This window comes from Marmota flaviventris, chromosome 6 (assembly GCF_047511675.1).
Source record: "Marmota flaviventris isolate mMarFla1 chromosome 6, mMarFla1.hap1, whole genome shotgun sequence".
NCBI lineage: Eukaryota > Metazoa > Chordata > Mammalia > Rodentia > Sciuridae > Marmota > Marmota flaviventris.
Window position 1 is genome coordinate 41,043,053 of NC_092503.1, and position 23,935 is coordinate 41,066,987.

The following is a 23,935-nucleotide window of genomic DNA, read 5'->3' on the forward strand; positions in this document are numbered from 1 at the left end:
TATCATTAAGCAGAAAGGTAACTGATGGAGGAAGGCAAAATGACAAACACCGCTTCAGTTCTGTGTTCTATTAATGCTCAAAAGCAACTAAATGGTAAGTAAAGGTTCTCCTCACATTGTTTTCTTAATTTGAGAAACTACGTTCAGCCCTACGTAGCCAGAGTTCTCCAAACAGCAGTCTGCAGGATAGGAATCTATCAAGAAGCCAGAGTAGGTCGCCGCCCAGGGGTGTGCACGCGCAGTATCGGCGTAGTTCTCGCGTCACACCCCAGGAACGCCTCGCAGGAAGTGACGTGCCACGGAGGGGCGGGCTGGACTCTGCGCAGGAAGTGTCTCTCAGATAGTAAATAAGCCCTGAAAAGCAGGAAAGGCACTGTCTCCATTTTGTCGGCGCTCGCAGTTCTTGCGACGCTGTGAAGATGGGCAGTGTTCTGGGGCTGTGCTCCATGGCGAGCTGGGTGAGTTGGATCTTTTCAGCGTCCCGGATGCTAGCGTGAGAGACAGGAGAGAGCCACCAGAGCAGGGCTGGGTGAGGCCCAGCGGGAACGAGCTACCCCACCCAACAGGGAGTGCCTTCTGTCCCCATTTTCTTCCCTTCTCCTCTGGTCACTCCGATTCAATTTCGGGGCCTTGGGCCTTGCGAAGAACTTACATGGGGGTCGTGAGATGCAGTGCAGATTGAAGGTGAACCAGATCGCAGAGATGGAGCGAGCTGTAGTCCCCTCCCCCACCGGTTTCATAAAAACTGCCTCCCTTTCTTTCGGACCCTTTAGGTAGGCCGCCTTTTGTGTCTGCCTAGGCCTTCTTTTCAAAGGCTTCGGCCTTTCCGTCTGCCGGGAACTCTATCTCTTTTTGTCATTTCTAACCGGGCGACCTCAGGCTGCGGCACTGCCATCCCTGGAGGCCTCTTTGTTCTGACCGGCCGGCTACATTTAAGAAGTGTCCGTTATCTATGACAGCCTGGCGTTGATTTAGTGATACCGTTTCTGAAATAAACAGTCTTAGCTGTGCCACTGGGTCTTTGGCCTTGATGACATTAGGGAGTTACTGTGCTTCTCAAGTAATAATTTTACACACCTGGAAAAGCTGTTCAGTTTGGTGGTGTCAAATGTCTTTTGACAAAAAGCATGCATGTGCAATCCCAATTTTGATGTGCTTTTGGGGGTGTTTTTCATTTTCGTTAGTTACAGAGTCGTAAGTGTGAAACCATTTTCATTTATAGTTGCAAGATTTCTTAATCCAGGTGGCACACATAACCTCAGTTTTTAAAAGCTAACTTTCCCTCCTTCCAAAAAATTTAAGACAGAATATTGGCAGCACACTTAATAAAGATGTAACTTTGGGTGAAGTATTTCGATTAAAATGTTGTGATTTTTAAATTCCATTTCTAACAATTGCTCCTCAGACTACCTGAGTAATTCCATTAATATACATTAACCCATATAGTGATTATTTTACATACCTAACATCTTTTCAAAAAAGGTTTTATTGTGGCTTGAACTGTAAATGTTAAATTTTAATCAAAAAATTATGTCAAAGTTGTTAGTCTAGCCAATTCTCTTGACTATGTTGTATTCTTGCAGTTGAGTATGGAAACCTATTTTTATCCCAATAAAATATTGAGAGTCTAGTTGAGTCTATTGAGTCTTTTATACAAAAGGGATGAGTTTAGTGTAATAAGAAGTACTATATTTAATAAGTGATTATCATGAGATTGTTGTCCTTAATTTTTTTGGTAAGATATTACGTAATCATATTTGTAATATCAGATTTTATCCAGTTTTATTTGTAGATTGTAGAGACTTAAAAAGAGGGATATGTGTTTTCCATTGTATTCTCATTCTTGAGTTCAGTGGTGAACAACATTTTTTGTCTCCAGGAAAATTGATGTATGTAAGTTTTAAGAAATTTTTTTTTTTTTTTTATGTATGTCTTAAGTCAGGAAGAAGATAGCTTTAGAGGATACCTTGAGAACAAGTATATACAACTACTTTTTGTTGACTAGAAGAATGCCCTTGATAAAACTGACACTGCCTTTTAGTCAGTGTTAATTAGATACTCTGAAAAGGTAGTATCATGTAAGCAGTTTTCTTACCTTATGATAATGAGGTCTCTAAAAAAATAGAGAGAGCTAGGTGACCAGCATTGCATATCATGCTTCTAAGTCATTATGGCGGACTTAAGAATTCATAGTGTGTAATATGAGTCCATTCTTTTCTATGTTTTTTACATGCTTCTGTCTTTTTATTTCTGAATTATGCAATTTTAGTGCATATCTGTAGTAATGAGATTTGCCTTCTGATACACAAATCCATCTCTTCCACATTCTAAATAGTTAATATGTTCATTTACTTAGAAGTTTTAATGAAATTAAAATTATTCAAATTTTCAAAACTCATTCACATCATTAAATTAGTCAGGTAATATAGAACTACAAACAAAACAACCTCATTTTTTTTTTTTTTTTTGCATAGATTTCTATAGGTTTAATCAAATTTAGTGAAAGTCATTTTCTTATAATTGTGGAACATTTCTGAACAATGAAAAATATGAAAGAGAAAAATTACTAGTTACTTTTAATGAGGCACTTCCCCCTTCTTAATCTTGACATTGGTCATTGGTATTGGTGAATAGAAGAGTGACTGGACCTTGTAATTCAACAATTATCATTTTTTTGCCCAAAGAGCTTGTAATTACCGAGTGCCTATTTTTTGCCAGCCTCTGCTAGTTTTTATTTTTTAATACAGTGACATTTTTTTGTAGAAATGATTCATAGTTGCTGTGAAGAGCCAAGCAATTCAGACTATAAAGAACATTTTAAAATCACCAAAAAAAATCCCATCACCAATTTCTTCTGTCAATGCATATACACAATAGATGGATGAATAGACTATTGTAAGCATTTAAATGTTAGCTCTTTATTATTTTTATTATGTAGAATGTTCATTAGTTCATCTATGTATAAATATATAACAATTTTTCCTTTCACCTACAACTTTTTGTATTCATTGAAGTTATTGCTTGCATTATTTTCTGTGTATTTAACTAATTAACCCCAGACTTTTCCCCAGCTCTTAATTTTTAGGAAAGGTAGCATGCTAAACATGTTATGCAGAGCAATAAATTGAGTTTATCTTTAATTTAACCAAATAAAAGGTAAACTTAAAGAATTGCTGATTTTTTTTTTTTTTTTTTTAATCAGGAGAGTTTCCTAAACAGGTACCTCTAAGGAGGTGATTCTATAGCAGTAGCTTTCAGTAATGCTTGATTTTGTCCCTACACCTACTGCTGGGACATTTGGCAGTGTCTGCAAACATTTTTTTGTTGTCACAGCTTGAGGTGAGGAATGCCACTTGCATCTCCTGGGTAGAGGCCAGGAATGCTCTTAAGTATTCTGCAATATACAAGGCAGCCCCCAGCCATGAAGAATTATTCAGCTCAAAATGTCAGTAGTCTCATGGTTGAGAAATCCTAAGTTTAGACAAAAGATTGTATGAAACATTGATGTCAGACACATTTTAAGGACATTTTAATTTTAAATTCACTAATAAAGAGGTATAAAAACTTAGTATTCATCCATTCTTCTATATCCTAGCTTTTTTTAAATTGATTTTTTTAAAAAAATAAATGGCAGCAGAATGCATTACAATTCTTATTACACATATACAGAACAGTTTTTCATATCTTTGGTTGTATATAAAGTATATCCTAGCTTTTATTAATGACCTTTTAATTCAGAATTCTACCAGCATATTGTTCTTTGTGATTTAGGAAAAGACAATGTACTCACATTTTCACTTTTGGGAGGCAGTGTTTCTTTAAAATATTATCTCAGTATTTCTAAGTAATATTTATATAATATATGCCTAATTTGGAGATAACCCCAGACTTTTCCCCAGCTATTTGCATGTCTAAGTAAGTTTAGATGCGTTTAATGGTTGATCTGTCCTTAGAAATTAGGTCTCCCAGGAGGTAGACATGCTTGCTGCCTGAGGTTGTGCTGTTAGTCTTGCAAGGCTGCAGCTGCCTTAGGCATGAAGGCAACTACCTAGGACCATGGAATCTTGGTGTCACCAGGCTGCTGTGTACTGTACTCCCCCCACACAGGAATTTCTTGCTCCTGCACCATGGACAGTATCCTGATCAGCCACCCCCTGTACCCTGAAGTGTTACTTAACATTGAGCACTCATCCAGGCCTCCAGCATCCTCCTCTGGTTGACAAAGGCAACAGGGCAAATGCTGTTCCACTTCTTCAACTCCAAATCTCTCATCAATAGTTTTGAGATTGTTGTCATGGCCTGTATTAATCTTTCATTGAAAATTAAAGCATCTGGAAGAAAAAGAGATGTGATTAATGTATTCTACCACCTCTCCCAGTTAAGAGCAGAAAGGACTCCCAGCCCCTGATCATTGATCAGAACTACATTAACACCAAAAAAAGTTTTAAGGCAGAAAGGAGGCTGCTAAAGGAGATGGGACATTGTGTTCATGTCAACTATCCCCATAAGACATTGTGATTGTACTTACAAGTCTTAGAATGTGAAGTTAGTTAAACCTTGGTTCATACTGCCTGGAATTTTATGGAAGACAGTCTTTGAATTTGAATCAATGAATCCATATTTTTATTCAGTTTCAACCAAAGACTATAACATTTGCTAAATGTAAAGACTGTCAAAAAAGAACCACAGGATAGACAACAGACTTCCAAAAGCCCTTACAATGATGGAAGAAAAGACAGCAAGAGAAGCAGAAATAAGAGAAGTATAAATTGGTCAAGGTCAAGGACACAATAGTTCTAGAGCATGTAGTATAGGAAGATATTATAATAATAGGTGGAGTTGATCTGGAACTTACAGCTTGAGATGAAGTAAGTCCCACACTCAAGTGAAAAAGCTCTTGAAGACATAGTCATATCCCAGTTTAGGCCAAACATCCAAGAGATGATTATTAAGAGTTCATATAGAAATGTTTATAAAAGAAAAAAAATCCCATTCTTGATCTTAGAACAAGTCTTAGGGTCACTCAAATACTGCCAAGAAACAGGCATGAAAAGGGCATCATAGGAACTTAATTGCAATTCTTATATCTACTTTGGTAAGGTTATCTGTTTAAATGTTTTGACCATTTTTTAATTGGTTGGGTTGTTACTGAGTTTTGAGAGTTCCTTTTAAATTCTGGATGAAAATGATTTATCATATACCTGACTTCCAAGTATGAGGCATATAGCCTTTCATCTTTTAAATACTATCTTAATTTTAATGAGGCACACATTATCAATTTTTTTCTTTTGTGGGTGGTTTTGTATTATAACCAGAAAATCTTAGTGAATTTTCATATATGGTTTGATTATAAAGTTCACTTTTTAAAAATATATGGATATCCAGTTACTTCAGCACCATTTGTTAAAATATTATTCTTTCCAGTTTTATTTGCTGTGGCATCTTTGTCAAAAATCCTTTGACCATAGTTGCAATAGTCTATTTCTGTACTCTTTATTCTTTATGTGTCTATTCTTTTCATCTATAGCACTCTGTATCTGTACTGATTTTTATAGCTTTAAAGTTAATCTTAAAGCTGGGCATGGTGGCACCCGCCTGTAATTCCAGCAGCTTGGAAGGCTCAAAGCCAACCTCAGCAATTTAGCGAGGTGCTAAGCAACTCAGTGAGACCCTGTACCTAAATAAAAATTAAGAAAGAGGGCTGGGGATGTGGCTCAGTGGTTAAGTGTCCACTGGTTTCAATCCCCAGTACCAAAAAAATACAAACAAACAAAAAAATCTTAAAATCAAGTAGTGTGAATTTTCCAAATTTTATACTTTTTTTAAAAAACAGTTTTGAGGTATTCTAGATCCTTTTCCATATGCGTTTTAAAGTAACTAGTTTATTATTAAACTGTTGTTGGGATTATCATTGGAGTTGGTTTGAAACTGATCAGTTTGTAAAGAATTGATATTTTAAAAATATTGAATCTTCCCATCCATGAACACAGCATATCTTGCCATTTATTTAGGTCTTTGATATCTTTCACCAATATTTTGATATTCATAACTTGAATCTTATGTATACATTGATAGATTTATACCTATGTATTGCTTTTATTGTTTGCTTAATTTAAATTTCTAATTGTTTGTAGCTATCATATAAAAACGTTTGATATGTGTATGTTAACTTTTTACCTTATGACCTTATTAGGTTTGCTTGTTAATCATAGTTGCATTTTTATAGTTTCTTTAGGATTTTCTGTATAGTCAATTGTATTAAGTGTGAATAAGATAGTTTTATGTCTTTCATTATGATTTGTGTGTCTTTTTTGTCCCCCTCATTGTACTGGCTAGGATGTTCGGTGTGAAAGTATGAATACAAGTGGCAAGAGCAGATTTCTTTGCCTTGTTTCAGAAGTTAGGGGGAATACATTTACACTTAAAGCATTAAATGTAGTTGAGAGCAACAGATACTTACAAATGCCCTTTATCTAGTTGAGGATGTTCTGTTCTATTCCTTGTTGCTGATATTTGATCACAAATGGACATTGAAGTTTGTCAAGTATTTTTTTTTTACATTTATTGAGATGAACATATAGTGGCTTTTATTTCATCTTAATCTGATGAATTTCATTGGTTAATATTTCAAGTTGAACCAGCCTGATTTTCCCAGACTAAACCTATATTATCTTTTGGCTTGAAGTGTTCATTGGAAGTGTGATTTCTTTCTCTCTCCCTCTGTATAAAATCTGCCTTTATTTTTCTGATTGTCATTGTCTTTAAGCAGTTGATTGTGGTGTTATTGATATAAGTTTCATGCTTCTTTTGTTAGGGCTTCATTGAATTTGGATCTGGAAGTTCATAATTTTTGTTAAATTTGGGAAATTTTGACAATTTCTTCTGACCGGCAGAGACGAGTTTTACTTATATTAATTTTAAAGTTATCTGGCAATGGTGTGATGCTTTTTATCAGTTTTTCATCTTGGATCTTTTCTATTGCTGTATCTTCAGATTCACTAAATTTTATTGCTCTGTCTTACCAGTATTCTTTGGGTTAAGATATTTAAGTTGGTATGATTCTTTTAAATTATCTTTCATGTCCCTCCTCAGCTTGTTTTCCTCTATTTCCTTGAGCATGTAATGTATAGTTATAATAATATTACCAGACCCTCTTTATTAACTCAGTAATCTGTTATTTCCAGGTTGGTTTTGACTAATTGAATCTCTTTATGGATTATATTTACCTACTTCTTTGCATGCCTGCTAGCTTTTTAAATAGATGTTACAGAAATTTTACCTTGCTTAGTGTTAGATAAGATATACTTACATATTTAAAAAATAAATTCTTGATCTTTGTTTTGGACATTGGTGAGTTATTGGGAGAGAATTTGATTTTTTCGTTACTTTTAAGCTTTGCTAACTGAAACAAGTACAACCTTAAATAAAATGGCAGATTTTTTTTTTTTTTTTCTCCCCTGTGTTTTTTCTCTGCCCAGGGCTTCAAGGATTAAAATATATATATTTTTTCACTCTGGGTGATAGAACTCCCAGGTACCAGCTGCCTCGACCCGCTTGAGTAATTTTTTCAAATGCACACGTCAACCAGTGCTCAGCTAGAGCTTGCTGTCTTTGTAGCTTTTTCTTCTCCAGGATTTTGACCTAGGAATTCTAGCTGCCTTAACTTCCCCAAATTCCCAATTATCTCCCCATGTCATGTAGACCATTCCTGCACAGGCATTCTCCCCAGGAAGAGAAATGGGCCAATCATAGAGCTCAAGGTGTCTCCTCTCAGAAATTACTGTCCTACATTTATTGTTATTGTCTGAAATACTATTGTTACATTTATTTATTTATTTTCCTTGTTAAGGCAGGAGGTTGGTCTGAATTTCGGTACTTACTGCAAGTCTTATTTTTCTTCAGTTTTATGTTTTTGTTCCTTGGTACCAAAGTTATTCTTTAAGTTTGTTTTTCCACTTCTCATTTCTTAGCTGTGTGATTCCTCTTTCCATCTTCTGCTATTACCTTTTTTAGGTCTCCCTTTTTAAATTTTTAAGCCTTTATTAGCTTTTTCTCCATAACTCAAATGAAATACTGATAGGGAATTTTCTTACTGACTTACTATTTCAAAGTTCTGTCTATCTTTCTTTATCTGAAGGGAGATGTTTATTTTTAATTTTTAGTAAGAGTAGGCTTATATAGTTGCTGTGACATACATTTCTGATCTACGGATGCTTAATATACAATATCTCTGTTTTCTGTGTTTTATCAGTTATTATGAGTCTGTTTTGTACAGTACTTCCTTCCTGTGACTTGTATATAGGTATGTATATTATGATAGCTGAGGACTAAGGGACGGGGGCTCTAAGTTGACTTAGCATCTGTGCTACTCACTAATATTCTATTTCACAGCTAAATTTTGTGTCTTGCGGATTATTTCTGTCCTTGCATTGTTTGAAGTAATTTTATTCATTTTACTTGGAATAGAGATCAAGGGCTTTTTATGCTTGACTTTTTTGTTCTTTCTTTATATAAAAGTTATTAAGTTTTTTTAGTTTGTAGATAATACATATGAATCAAATACTTTTTGTACCTTGGTAATTGGTCAGTCCTCCCCCTCTTTGAACAGGTTGGATATAAAATTTCATTAAATAATTTAAACTGTACTTATAAAATAATTTTCTTTTTCTCAGATACCATGTCTGTGTGGTAGTGCCCCATGTTTGCTGTGCCGATGCTGTCCTAGTGGAAACAACTCCACAGTGACTAGATTGATCTATGCACTTTTTTTGCTTGTTGGAGTATGTGTAGCTTGTGTAATGTTGATACCAGGAATGGAAGAACAACTAAATAAGGTTAGTTTTTTTCTTACTGATGGATTACTTGAAACTGTAGAATATGCATAAACCTGATATTTGGGTATTAAAAAGAGACTAATGTAAAAATAAATAATGTGTAATTACAAAAATTTTAGTAGCTCATAACTTTTAGGAAAGAGACAATATAAGGTCGCTCATTAAGTTTTGTGATGGTGGTAGAGAAAAGTGCTATGATAATCCAAGGAAAGAAATGATGACAGAATCTCATCATGTACCATGGAAAAGGGGCCATAATTTTGCTACCTCCCACCCCCACCAGCCCTGAAAATGGGACATTCTAAAAATAAGTAGAAATTTTATTTGCATAGATAGAAAATTAGGAAGCATCTCTAGCAGAGTATCTATGCTTTAGGAAGATTAATACTGGTAATTAGGAAGGATAGAAGTCAAGCAGTTAAATCCGGAGGCCATTACATTGATTAGCGAGCGCTATTTTATAGAATACTGATTAGCATTTATATTCTAATCAATTAGATTACAGTATGACTGCAGTGGTTATTAGTCGTTTACGATTCTAAATTAAAATAAAATTGATTAGAATACTGATTAGCATTATTTTATAGAGGTCTTAAACTAGTTTTTTTATATTTTTTTAGTTGTAGTTGGACACAATATCTTTATTTTGTTTATTTATTTTTATGTGGTGCTGAGGATCGAACCCAGCACCTCACACGTGCTAGACAAGCGCTCTATCGCTGAGCCACAGCCACTTAAACTAGTTTTTTTTTTTTTCCTTAAACTAGTTTTTTATGGGTGTAGAATTGACTGAATCTGGCTGGCATTTAAATATTGATAGTGATGGAATCATAAATAACAATCAGGATCTGATCCTAGAAAATCAGCAGGAAGGTATTACTGTTAACCCAGAATGAAAAATAAAGGTATTTTATTTTTTATGTTGTTTTCCTTTTTTTTTTTTTTTTTTTAATGGAATCAGATTGTGAAAGGAGCTAGGAAAAATATAGTAAATTTAGTTTCTAGCACATGACATGGAGATTCTGCATCACATACATGTGTATATTTAGATATCTTAATTCAGGCTAGTATAACAAGAATACCATAGGCTTAAACAACAGAAATTTTTCTGATGCCAGCATGGTTGAAGCATGGTGAAGGTATTCTTAATGATTTGCAGAGGGCCATCTTATATTCTCATATGGTGGAAAAGAACATATAGGCTTCTCATTTATCTTTTTATAAAGTCACTAATCTCATCATGAAGGCTTTCTCCTTGCGATCTAATTAACCTCTCCCCAAACCCCACTTCCTAATAATATCCCATCAAGGATTAGGATTTCAACATAGGAATTTTGGGCAGACATCTATGTGAAATACATAACAGTACACATCTGGCAGGAAGCAGAAAACATGTTGTATAACTCAGAGAGAAATCAAAGCTAGAAGTTATCTTGGAGTTACAGATAAAAGTTGAAACCCTGACAGCATCTGCTGAACAAGACCATTCAGAGTGAGCAGTGATACTAGAACTTTGCCGAAAGTTATTAAAGGGGTTGATAGAGAAAGGAGAACCTCTGAAGGAGCAATAAGAACAGAAGAACCAAGAGATGAACAGGCCTTAGGAGTAGACCTTAAGACTTGAGAACTCTTACATGACTAGTGTCATGAATCTTTCAAGTGTTGGGACTGAAAGGAGTTTAAGAAATAATTCATTGTCAAATATATGAATAATGTAGTTATGGACAATACCCTGTGTTATTTTAAAAGTCTTTTTGTACTGATTACAGTATGACATTTTCTTTTGGTGGTGCTGGTGATCAAACCCCAAGGCGTTACATATCACACAAGCTCTATGCTACTGAGCCACTCCCAAGCTCCTTACAGTTTGACTTTGTGAATGGTTATCAGTCTTTCTCAAGATTCCAAGTTAAAATATAAAATGACTGCTAGCCATGTTAAATCAAATCTATTCATGGTTAGAAATAGCACTTACAGAATAAGGGACCAAAATTCAAAATGAACTTAACTTTAGTTCTTAGAAACAAACTTGGTTATTCTGATTCTTTAAAACTTTTATTGACTTTATTTTTTTCTCTTAATTTAGTCTATCACGGGTCTGGGGATATGGCTCAAGCGGTAGCGTGCTAGCCTGGCATGTGTGCGGCCTGGGTTCGATCCTTAGCACCACATACAAACAAAGATGTTGTGTCCACCAATAACTAAAAAATAAATATTAAAATTCTCTCTCTCTCTCTCTCTCTCTCTCTTTAAAAAAAAAATTTAGTCTATCACAGTAGAATACAAGTTGTAAAAATTGAGAATAAATCTCCAACTCAAACATCCAGTTTAGGATTAACATTGGTGTTTTATCATTTGATCACATAGAAGTTTACCTCTTTTTTAACTTTATCTGATTAAAATATACCAGGCTTGTGCTGGGGTTGTAGCTCAGGGGTAGAGAACTTGCCTAGCACATGTGAGGCACTGGGTTTGATCCTCAGCACCACATAAAAGTAAATAAACAAAGGTATTGTGTCCATCTACAACTAAAAATATTTTTAAAAAATACCAGGCTTAATCTTGATTACATATTCTTCATAAACTATAAAGAAAACTTAAAATTTTCAAATCTTTACTTATTTGATTACAGAATTTTCATCTTTTAATGAAAACATATGGATCACAAATTCATTTTTGTTTTTTTAGATTCCTGGATTTTGTGAGAATGAGAAAGGTGTTGTTCCTTGTAGTATTCTGGTTGGCTATAAAGCTGTATATCGTTTGTGCTTTGGCTTGGCTATGTTCTATCTTCTCCTCTCTTTGCTAATGATCAAAGTGAAGAGCAGCAGTGATCCTAGAGCTGCAATACATAATGGGTGAGTTTTGAATAAACTTCAATATAAAATTCTGGATAGCCTCTTCACTAATTCTGCTTAAAGAAATTTTAAAGCAGCCAGTCATGGTGGCACATGTCTGTAATCTCAGTGGCTTAGGAGGCTGAGGCAGGAGGATCATGAGTTCAAAGCCAGTCTCAACAACTTAGTGAGGCCCTAAGCAACTCAGCGAAACCCTGTTTCTAAATAAAATACAAAAAAGAGCTGGGGATATGGCTCAGTGGTTAAGTACCCCTGGGTTCAATCCCTGGCACCAAAAAAATAAATAAAAGAAATTTAAAGCAAAATAAATATAATTTGGAGAATTATTTTGTCTGTTCACGAGTAAGGTAAGAAAATTTTTGCTTCTACTAGAATATGTCAGATTTGGGTGTTAAGTTACAGCTTTGGGTTATTTGTTGGTATAACATGTTATTTATAATGTTTTACATTTTAATCTTAAAAAGAAAATATATATATGCATGACTATTAAGAAAGAGCTGTTCCTTCTCCTTTTAGCCTTTGGTGGATCACTGCTGTTAAAAGGAATTCTCAGTTTCCTAGACCTACAATGTAGACAAAATGTAAAACTTTATCCCCGAAACAGGGTATTGATCAATTGTACTGGACAACCCAGAAAGAAACTTCGTCCCCCCTCCCCCCCTGCATTAATGTTTTAAAAAATATCTGCTATTGTTTTTCTGGTAACACCTAGGAATAAACAAATGGAATATTAATATTAATGAGAAATATGATGTGATAGTTTTTATTTCATCTTTTTTTTTTTTGTGTGGTGCTGGGGATTTAACCCAGGGCCTTGTGCATGTGAGGCAAGCACTCTACCAACTGTGCTATATCCCTAGCCCTCTCATCTTGTTCTTTTACTCATTGATTGTTTAAAATTATTGTTTTAAATGGAGGCATTTATCATATCTTTATTAAAATTTCATTTTTATATTAATTTTTTAAAACATTAGTGTTTAACCTGTATACTTCTCCAGTTTTTTTAAAAGTATTTTTAGAATCCCACTTCTAATATTAAATAAACCAATATTCTCATGAGTTAATTGCAAATATACCTTTCTTAAAACTATCTAAAATGCAGTTTATGTAATACTCTTTTATGATTTTCAGGGTATCCTCAGAAAGAATTGAACAGTTTTATAAAGTGCGAAGTATAGCTGTTCTTTAAGATTCCCTTATAATATTTCATATATGAAATTATTTGTTGGACGTTTATAAATAAATATTTATTTTCATTTTAGATTCTGGTTCTTTAAATTTGCGGCAGCAATTGCAATTATCATTGGGGCATTTTTCATTCCAGAAGGAACTTTTACAACTGGTAAGAATTTTTTGTTTTGTTTGGTATGATATTTTATGAATAAAACTGAAATAATAATAATTGTTACTTAGCTCTATAACTCATTTTGTTTACTTTTTTTTCCTAGTTGCAAAATCAAGGCTTTAAATTCTATTTTCCCTTTTGTGTACTGAGATTGTGAAAGGAAGTAATAATAACTAAATTCACTTGTATGTATGCTATTTTTTTCTTTCAGTATGGTTTTATGTAGGCATGGCAGGGGCCTTTTGTTTCATCCTCATCCAGCTAGTCTTACTTATTGATTTTGCCCATTCATGGAATGAATCATGGGTTGAAAAAATGGAAGAAGGGAATTCGAGATGTTGGTATGCAGGTAAGCTTTTCTCTCACAAAACATCTATGATGTACTTGAACTTTTGTAAAAACAGGCATGAGACTAGAGGGAAATCACTTAGGATTTTTTTTTTTTTTTTTTTTTTTTTAAGTTTTTATTTTTTAGGTGTAGATGGACACAACACAATGCCTTTATTTTTTTTTTTTTTATGTGGTGCTAAGGATCGAACCTGGGTCCCGCCTGTGCTAGGGGAGCACCCTACCACTGAGTCACAATCCCAGCCCAACACTTACGATTTTTATAGTCTAATTTCTTCTGGCTTTTCATTTTAAGTTTGTGAATGACACCACATCACACTGTATCAACAATTTAACTTGTTGAAAATCTTTTGATAGATTAACTGGGAACATATCTAAGAATCTAAATAGGAATAATAAATGTTTCAAAGCCTATTGCTTAAATCATGTGCAATTTCTAGCCTAACTTCCTGGTTTATATCAGGATAAAAGTAAAATTTTAAAGGGAAGAGGACTCCTAGAAATAAACATATGGTGATAGAATTTATAAAGAACAACAAACAGAAAAGGTGTAAAAACTTTGGGATGTTATATATATATATATATATATATATATATATATATATATATATATATATATATATAACATATATATATATACGTATATATATAACATATATATATATACGTATATATATATATATATATGTATATATATATTATATATATATGTATATATGTATATATATATATATATATATATATGTATAGGATTCCTGTAAAGGATTCTATTATGTGTATCAGTTAACTCCTAAGGAGATTTCTATAGTAGTGAAATTAAAAGTTTATTTATTTATAATAATGAGCTTGAGTCTTATGTTTACACTAAAAATGTGGGTCAAAATTCAGATGCTTACAAGAGCCAAATAAGTAACAAAAATAAAGGAAGAGAAGAGAGTCTCAATCCTTGTGCAAATAGTAAAGACTGTGATGAATAGGAGAGTATGACTGTCCCAACTAAAGTGTGGTTACTGCTCAGCTCCATGTATTAATTGTACTCAGGGAACATGAACTCATCTTTGATTCTTTTGGTTTTTTGTTTTGTTTTGTTTTAAGCCATAAATTTGAATCTTTAGGGAAAGTAATCTGGGTTTTAGGTAACAAAAACTTTAAAACAGTACAAGCCAAATCCAGTGAATCTGATAACCTAATTTTTCTCTCACACACCTAGTTTATGTTGTTTGGCTTTTAGTCTTTTGGAAATTTCACTTAGATAGCCTCATTCTTCATTGAAAAGTCCAAGAGTTTCTGTCTGTGTCTTCTTTACTATTTCCCCAGGGCCTGGAATGTTGTAGGCATTCAATAAACAATTATTGAATGGATGCCTTGTCAGTGAGGGAACTCTAACAAATTCTTACACATTGAACACATATTAGCACAAAGAAAATGCATGTTTTGTATATTGAATTTTAAGATTTTAGTTGTTAAGGAAAAGCATCGTTTTGTAGGTTCAGCATTAACAATGAAAATATTTTTGTTTTTTCATGCCCTATGTATAACTGAATAATTATGGTTCTTTTAATAGTATTCTTGTTCTAATTACCTTTATTCTGAAAATAATGCCTAATGTACATGAACATGGTTTGTAAATTGTTAGATATTCCTAATGAAAAAATCATACTAGTGTTATCATACTTGAAAATATGTACAGACTGTAGAATTATTCAGTGATAGAATTCAGAATGAATTTTCTTCCTTGCTTTTGTAGCCTGCATTGTTAGTGACTTAAAATATAATTTATTGATAAATTGATAGGAATTCATATCAGTTCCTAATATTTGTGAAAAAATCTTATTATTGTATTATTTTCCACAGCCTTATTATCAGCTACAGCTCTGAATTATCTGCTGTCTTTGGTAGCCATCGTTTTGTTCTTTGTCTACTATACTCATCCAGCCAGTTGTTCAGAAAATAAGGCATTCATCAGTGTCAATATGCTCCTCTGCATTGGTGCTTCTATAATGTCTATTCTGCCAAAAATCCAGGTATGCTCTTCATAGTATCACTTTTGATGAAACTTACACCTTTCTGAATCTTCATAAATATCAAATGATGTCAGAATATTCATCCATATTGTTTAACATTTTGTTTATAGGAGTCACAACCAAGATCTGGTTTGTTACAGTCTTCAGTAATTACAATCTATACAATGTATTTGACTTGGTCTGCTATGACCAATGAGCCAGGTATGTTTTGTTTTTATTTATTTAATTTCAGTGAGTCCCGCAGTATTTCCTTTTATTCAGAGGTGGTTATTTGGGGAGGTTAAGCTACTTAAAAAATTTAGGCTCCTAGAAGAATAAAGCATGTATATAACATCATTTCAGGGCTGGGGATGTGGCTCAAGCGGTAGCGTGCTCGCCTGGCATGCGTGCAGCCCGGGTTCGATCCTCAGCACCACATACAAACAAAGATGTTGTGTCCGCCGATAACTAAAAAATAAATATTAAAAAAATTCACTGTCTCTCAAAAAAAAAAAACATCATTTCATCCTTGAGGTATTACCATTTTTTTTCACTATTTTTTTTCCTTCACCAACAAAATTATAAGGAAATTATAAGAAATAATAAGAGTTATGCATAGGAAGAAAAATCTCATTAAGTGATTTTTGACTTTAGTATAATGTTTTTCACATTCTTTTTCTCTGACTCCCTTGAAATTGAATATAATTGGATTTTATAACAAATCTTTTTATTGGCATTCCATGAGAACAATATCAACATATTGTTATTTGGGGAGATAGATTACTTTTAGAAAAGGAAGAAAATGTTCTTTGCCTAAAATAAATATGTATTATTTATATGTATATATACATATATATGTATAAATATGTATAAATACATATATATGTATAAATACATACATAATACATATTTGTGTACACACACAAAAGAAAAATGTTCTCTGAATCTCATTGAGTTTACAGAATTTTAAATGCTTTATTACTTGTTAGAGAAAGATTCCTAATTTTTTTCCTTAGTGGTTATAGAAAATTATTAGTCATTTGTTTGGAGATTAGCCTTCTCTAGTTTTCAATAAGATAATGAAGACTACCAGATCTGGCTTTGTGGGAAGAACAAATACATATATTTTGGACACTTTAATAAACTTTGACAATCTTTTTTTTAAAATGTTAGGTTATTATATCTCTTTTGTCATTTCTTCAAGAAATCACTTCTTGCTTTTATAGTGTACTTCTGACAAATTGATAAATTTTATGAAGTCAGTATTGTAATTCCACAACACATGGTATTGAAAAGCCAGTGCATTATGATTTAGAACATTTTTTTCCTAATTACTAGAATTTTACTAACATTAGGTCATCTGAATTTATCCATTTTCTATATATAAAGAGATTGTATCTTTCACAGGTTGAAAATAGAATGAACAAACTTTCCCAAGTGCTTCTTTGTAAAATGAACAGTATAAAGCAAAAACAAAAAATCTTTTGTCTTGTTAATGAATACAAATTATCCTCAAGAATTTTATTGTTATAATTGTGCTTTTTCCAGCAAAACTTTTTGACTTTGCAGTGGTAAAGAGAACCCTGTGCCTTAAGTAATTCCATTATTCTTTCTTAACATTTTATTTTGACTTTCATTTACTTTACAGAAACAGATTGTAACCCAAGTCTACTAAGCATAATTGGCTTTAATATCACAAGCTCTATCCCAAAGGACGGGCAGTCTTTCCAGTGGTGGCATGCTCAAGGAATTATAGGACTAATCCTCTTTTTATTGTGTGTGTTTTATTCAAGGTAAGAAAAACTAATTTTTTAAATAGGAAGTCAAGATATTGATTTAGGAATCACTTTTGAAAAAATCATTTACTTTTTGTCATCTCTTTAACACAGCATCCGTACTTCAAACAATAGTCAGGTTAATAAACTGACTCTAACAAGTGACGAATCCACATTAATAGAAGATGGTGGAGCCAGAAGTGATGGATCACTGGAGGATGGTGATGATGTTCACCGAGCTATAGATAATGAAAGGGATGGTGTCACTTACAGTTATTCCTTCTTTCACTTCATGCTTTTCCTGGCTTCCCTTTATATCATGATGACCCTTACCAACTGGTACAGGTACTTATATTTTATAAAAACTTCAGATGAGAGAATTCTGATTTTTTTTCTTATAGTTGTTTTAAAACATGATTGGATTCAAAATACTTTTTAATCCTCTAATGTATTTCAAAATTTACAGCTAAGTGAACAATGAGAGCAGCACAAGAAATGCAGACTTGACTTTCTTGCTTTAGCAATAATGGAAACATTGAAATAGTTCCAAATTTTGAAGTGACTGAAATAGAAAATTTAAAATCTAAAGTATGATTTTGTCCAAATGATTAGTGAAAAATTCTCTTCAAGATTCAAATTGAACTATATGTATCAGGCAATTCTGTTTAATTATTTTTTAATGCATAATATTCTTAGATAATGTGTAAGATTACTTTCAGTACCACCTAAAGATGAAGAAAAAAGATTATTCTTTGCTGCCTTTTTTTTTAAGAACAGCTTTTACTAATATTTAGTACTGAAAATATTTTTTAAAATTCCTACGCCATATCATTAAGCTGCAAGAATCCTAATAGTTCTCAATAATTCATTGTGGTTGTTAGATAATAGTAATTGTTAAGACTTATAGAGCAAAGATTTTTTGGTATATTTCATTACTTAAAAGTCAGCTCAATTTGGGGTCTGTTTCTTACCCAGTCTGTAAATCTAAGAAGCAAGGGAAGTGGGTTGGGTGTGGTATTTCATATACATTCTGAACAGTCTTCATGTGTATTATCTGTTTATACAGAGGTCACATTCAGTTTCACTTGCAAGAAATATATAAAGTGATTCAGAATCATGCAAAAGAACTACTTAAAAGGCTTTTGTTCCTGGGACTGGGGTTGTAGCTCAGTGGTAGAGTGCTTGCCTCTCACGATTGAGGCCCTGGGTTCTATCCTCAGAACCACAAAAAATAATATTGTGTCCACTACAACTAAAAAAAGTATATATATATTTTTAAAAAGGCTTATGTTATTTCATTAAAAGAAACACCATTAAATTTGTGGAAAGCAAAGCAGCAGATTGCTGCTACTAAAGTATTTAAAGTTAGTACCTTTATGGCTGATGATACAACACTCTTCCCCCACCTTCCCTTTTTGTTTTTCCTTAAATTTTAGGTATGAGCCCTCTCACGCGATGAAAAGTCAGTGGACTGCTGTCTGGGTGAAAATATCGTCTAGTTGGATTGGCATCGTGCTGTATGTTTGGACACTAGTGGCACCACTTGTTCTTACAAATCGTGATTTTGATTGAATGGGACTTCTGGCATGAAAGTCCTACTTTGGTCATCATTTATTTGAAATTAACAGTATTCCCAACTTTTGTAAATTGTGTATGTGTGTGCTTCCTGTGTAACTTCTCTGGTATTGTTCTGGCATGAATTAGATTTTATTGCTTGCCGTTTTATTCATTATATTTTTGCCATGTGCATTGATCATGTGAATTACAGTGAGTTGCAAAGGCAGAGTTTTATGAATAATGGTGGTGAATTAATAAAGTGGACACTGGTAGGTTTATCCTCTCTCTGCTCTAAGTATGAGATTAAAAGTAAAAACAAAACTGTCAGTTTGCTTTTAAAAGTTTGCTAGACCTTCCTTAAGCTGTTTTAGAAAAAGCATAAAAGTAAATGTGTATGGCTGCCTTTTGAAATATTTTATGTGTTGCCTTATGAGAGACTATGAAGAACATAGCTATTCTAAAATTGTATAAACAAGTTCACTTACATGGTTAGTTGTCTTAAAAATGCAGTCACTCAAATTCATTTAAGATTTACCATTAGTATAAAAGTAGAGAACTTAGCACAAGTAGGGTATATTCAGTGGACAGTGGTGTAGATTATGGATGGACGTTGAGGCATAGAACCTTCAAGGAAAAAGTCAGATTGTTGGTGGTGGTATTGAATACTCAGTGCGATTGGAGATTGTTATCTTCCTTGGGTAGATATGATGTCCTTCTTCAACAAAATGAACTTTCTTTTGGTCATTATAAAATCATGCGAAGTATGGGTTTAAATTGGAATGCCGAAGGATTTAGACAATGTTTTAAAAAAAGTGGATTAGAAGGAAGTTGTTGAAACTTAGGAAGTTTTGCAATTCAAAAGTGGTAAACTTTTGATAGAGCAGAAATTACAAAATACTTGGCTTCAGAAGATACATTGATAAAATCTAGTCAAGTTCTCATTTGAAAATTGAAGAAACTGAAAGACATAAATAGCTCCAATTGATTATTAATATTAATGACAAAGCTGAGAAATTCTAAGTCCACCAAAATTGCTTAGTATCCTGACATTGAAAAAATTTCTATTTAAATTACATGTATAATTGATTTTGTATCACATTAATGTTGGATAATTTATGTAATATGTGTTGCTACTGTCCAGCATGCTTTCTATCCATAAACTAAGGCCAGAATGATGGATTATTATAAACTCTTGCTTACAGTAATGTACTACACAGCTCAACAGATGTTTAAAACTGCTTTTGTATTTACAGGCAATTGAAATATATAGGTTATTATAATCTTTCCTTGAAAATCAAGCAGTGTGACAGTTAATTTAGATTAAAAACTCATAGAAATTTGTGTAATTATCTAACAAAGCTTTTAAAATGTACTTTTGCTTCTTTAAAATATTTATTAATGCAAATGGAGCATAACAATTAAGTTTAATTCCCCAACTTTATTCTGTGTTAATATTGTATTCCACAATTTTGAATGGCTGTGTTCTCCTAAATAAATGAATTCAGAGAAAGTGAGAGTGCATTAAATTCTTTAGCAATTCAAATTGAAGGGACTTGAATACCCAGATCTTCCTTTTTCCTATATAAAAAAGAACCTGGCACTGGATAATTAACTGGTCATTTTCTGGTTTGACAACTGAATTGTTTTCCAGGTGGTTTTTATCCCTTTGGTTGTCTTTATATATATAGAGTCCTTCTTAGTTAGGCATGATTGTAGCATTCCAAACATACATATCACCCCTTTTTTTTCCTTAACACTTAAGGTTTTAAAGTGCTGCATATACCATCTGTTATGAACATATACTGGAAAGTTTAGCTGTTGGTCACCAGCTCTTTCTTGTCCTACTTAACATCCCCCTAAGGCAAAAGAAAAATGGAGGAATGAAGCATCTTCCTTGAAAGTCTGATTATTTTTAAAGAAATGCCATTAATTCCTCCATCTTCATGTGAGCTCTTCCCTAAAGTTGATCCATGTGGAAAAAATATGCATCAAAACAAGGTACTATCCCTTTTAACAATTATTCTTTCCATACTTAAAAGAAAGATACACATCATCTTCATTATAAATTTTACCAAAGCACTTGGGGAAAATCTCTATAGATTGTTTTAATGTCCCAAACTGGGATAAATATTTATTTATTTAATAGATTGTTTTAATGTCCCAAACTGGGATAAATATTTATTTATTTATTCATTCAACAAAATTGAGTCTCTAAGTGACGTAGCATTAAAAAAAAATTAATGGTGAATTCTAATGGAGTCCAAAGAATTGAAAGGTTTGTCTCTTTCTCATCTGAAGTCTAAAATTGGTTTCAAGGACTAATGGGTGGCTCTAAAAACAATGATTAAGGAAGCCAAGAAAACATACATACACACACATATATATATATATATATTTAGTTATAGGTGAACACAATGCCTTTATTTTATTTTTTAATGTGGTGCCGAGAATTTAACCCAGTGCCTCACAAGTGCTAGGCAAGCACTCTATAACCTCTGAGCCAAAACCCCAGCCCCAAGTTTCCTTTTGAATATATATTTGGAAGTCCTGAATCAAGCCAGTGGTGAAATAAGGGATAAGGAGGAATGCATGGGGAAGATTATCACAACAGACTTAGGAATAGTACTATACATCATTTCTTGTTATATTTATTAGAACTTAATTGTGTGGTTATTTCATTGCAAAGGTGAAAAAAATATATGGTTTGGCAATCAGGTAATAATCAAATAGATTATTCTGATAATCTGTATAACTGAAAATGGACTTTTAAAAAATGTCTAGAAATATTAGCTAAAAGAAACAACTTCTTAGCTGCAGATAAGTGTTAACGGGAACATCCATGTATAACTTTTCACACAGTAAAAATGGGTATAAAATTCTTTGGGGAAGCGAGGCAAATTATGAGAGGTCAAATCCCTCTAGTATTCTGATTACATTTAAAAGAAGCATGTAACTGTTATTATTTTAAAACAAAAATCTTAAATTCCTTCAATATTTAAACTTAGAAAAACCATAAATGTCAACTTAAAAAGGACCAATGTAATAACATTTTCCAGTTTTTTTAGAGTGATTCAATTGGGAAGCTCCAAAATGCCGCCAACAACAAGGAACTTGATCATATCCCACAATGAGAAAAGCAATGAGAAAGTTTCTCTCCTGTTCATAAAAATCTTTTTTTTAACAAGCTTTAGAAAAGTGACCTCTTTGGTTCATGCTGAAAACTGTTCCAGGATCTTGAACTGAATCATCAAGATCCCACTGTCAGCCAAGTATTTCAGGATCTAAATAGGGAAGGGTTTTCCTATCCCTCTGTGCTAGGCCTTTGTTTTGCTTTATGATATTGGGAATGAAACTCAGGGCCTTTTGCCCACTAGAGTAAGCCTCACTTTGAATCTTGATAGAAAATAAAAATTTGAAAGATACAATATGGTCAATGGAAAAAAGGTCTTCCTTAAATTTCTCATTGAATAGCCCTATATACAGATATTAACTGCAGTGCTTCCAGCACTCTGCCTTAAAGGTAGAGTTCTTCAAGTGGTAAAGTACCCTAGTCTTAGATATCTCAAATTCTTGTAAGCACCTGTTTGGAACAGAGGAAGTCATTTAATTATTTCTCCTGTCTTCTTTAAGAGCAAAAATTACAAGGCTCTAGTGTTAGCCCCTGATAATTTTCTTTCTTTAGCTACAAGGAGGAGAGGCATATAAGATCTCTCGGTTCTTTATTCGAAACATGGAAAGCAAGTTGGTGTTATCTTTAAACAAAGTAAAACTTTTAAAACATTAAATTTAGAAACACTATATTCTATTGTTACTGCAATATACAACCTACTTCATCAGACAAGGCAAAGATCTTGGTGTTACATTAGATAATAATGGACAATACATACAGTTTAAAGTCACCTTCTTCCTTTCATGTGGGTATTACCTCCAAAGAAGACACATAACAAATACCAGTACTCAACATTCATTATTATTTATTTTACTAAATAGTATGGTTCAAAAAAACACAAAACCAGAAAACTTACTTAAAACTAGTCCAACTAAGTGGATGAGACTCCCAACTCATCCCCACATTCTTTCTATGTATATGGAGCTGGAACCATATCTGTGAGTATTTGTGTACACTTTGCACTTCCTGTTGAACATGAATGAACTCCAAACATAAATGAACCTCTTCGAACCAAGAGAGACAAATGAAGTTTTACAAGATACAGGCACTTTATGTTCCCAGTTTTAAAAATAAGCCAAGTGAAAAATATTTAATAAAAATAATTGGAACAGAGAAAGCTTTAGAAGTTCTATCATTAGTTCTAGTGACTTACGCTCAAACGCAGACAGACACCATCAAACAAGTAAAACAAAAATAACTGTTGTTAATGGTCATATCTGTAAAATGAAACCCAAATTACAACTGGAGAAAAATGGCCATCTGAATACAACTTAAAGATTTGCCAATAATGTGCACTGAATTTTGTGTATATCTAGGCAGCTGAGTAACATTTCAAAGCTTTGCGAGAGTGTATGGTTAGTGAGAAAAGCAAAAGGTGCTTTTATTCCACAGTATCTGATTAAACAAAACAAAGCAATTTACAAAAGAAAAGTACCAAATGATACTTTAAAATAAATAGTTCATCATTTTGATGAATATATACATGTTGAGTCCACTTCTTAGGATTTAGCTATCTAAAAGTGGCATGTCACTATCCAGAGGTGCAGGAGCAAGTTCACATAAATAAAACAGTGTAGCTTCACTAGCTTCAGCTTCAGTCAATGGCTCCAGGCGAACAAGCTTACTTTGGGTTGGTTCTGGGTCCAGGCTGCTATCCAAAAGCTCATCGACTTCTATGGGTTTATCTACAGAGGACATAACTTCTGATGATGCTGTTGTACTCCCCTGTTCAACAGCAGAAGCAGGATTCCCATCGAGGAATGCAAGAAGTGGAAAGGCAGTGTACTGGATAAGCTGCTTGTCTATAAAGATTAAAAAAAAAAAAAAAAATTATAGCCAAACACATGACATGATACTTTGTGTAAAATTTTAAATATGCAAGTCATAAAAGTTAGTCTTATTCAACAATTAAGAAAGAAAGTTATTTCAGGTCTCCTAAAGTTAAATAGGAAAAAAAAAAAAGAGAGAGAAGACCTTAAGAACTATTACCTCACCAATTCAATTTTTTCTATATGCTAGAATCTTCCAGTGTGTTATTACAACAAG

The 23,935-nt window shown here is 33.1% G+C and overlaps 2 protein-coding genes across 3 annotated transcripts in view; one reads left to right on the forward strand and one right to left on the reverse strand.

Moving 5' to 3' along the window:
• The first annotated feature begins 325 nt into the window (after window positions 1-325).
• Serinc1 (serine incorporator 1) lies at window positions 326-20,234 on the forward strand. The gene is made up of 10 exons (XM_027953024.2): window positions 326-458; window positions 8,673-8,834; window positions 11,523-11,692; window positions 12,955-13,034; window positions 13,249-13,386; window positions 15,240-15,409; window positions 15,520-15,610; window positions 17,037-17,181; window positions 17,278-17,508; window positions 18,600-20,234. The coding sequence occupies exons 1-10, from the start codon at window positions 420-422 to the stop codon at window positions 18,733-18,735; spliced, it is 1,362 nt and encodes a 453-aa protein (XP_027808825.2). The 5' UTR covers window positions 326-419; the 3' UTR covers window positions 18,736-20,234.
• A 2,443-nt stretch (window positions 20,235-22,677) lies between these two features.
• The window catches only part of Hsf2 (heat shock transcription factor 2), a 43,322-nt gene continuing 42,064 nt past the window's right edge, over window positions 22,678-23,935 (reverse strand). For both annotated transcript variants that reach the window (XM_027953061.3, XM_027953060.3), the window contains one exon: window positions 22,678-23,691. In XM_027953061.3, the coding sequence (XP_027808862.1) occupies window positions 23,396-23,691 (296 nt within the window). In that variant the 3' untranslated portion in view covers window positions 22,678-23,395. The remainder of the gene's footprint in view (window positions 23,692-23,935) is intronic.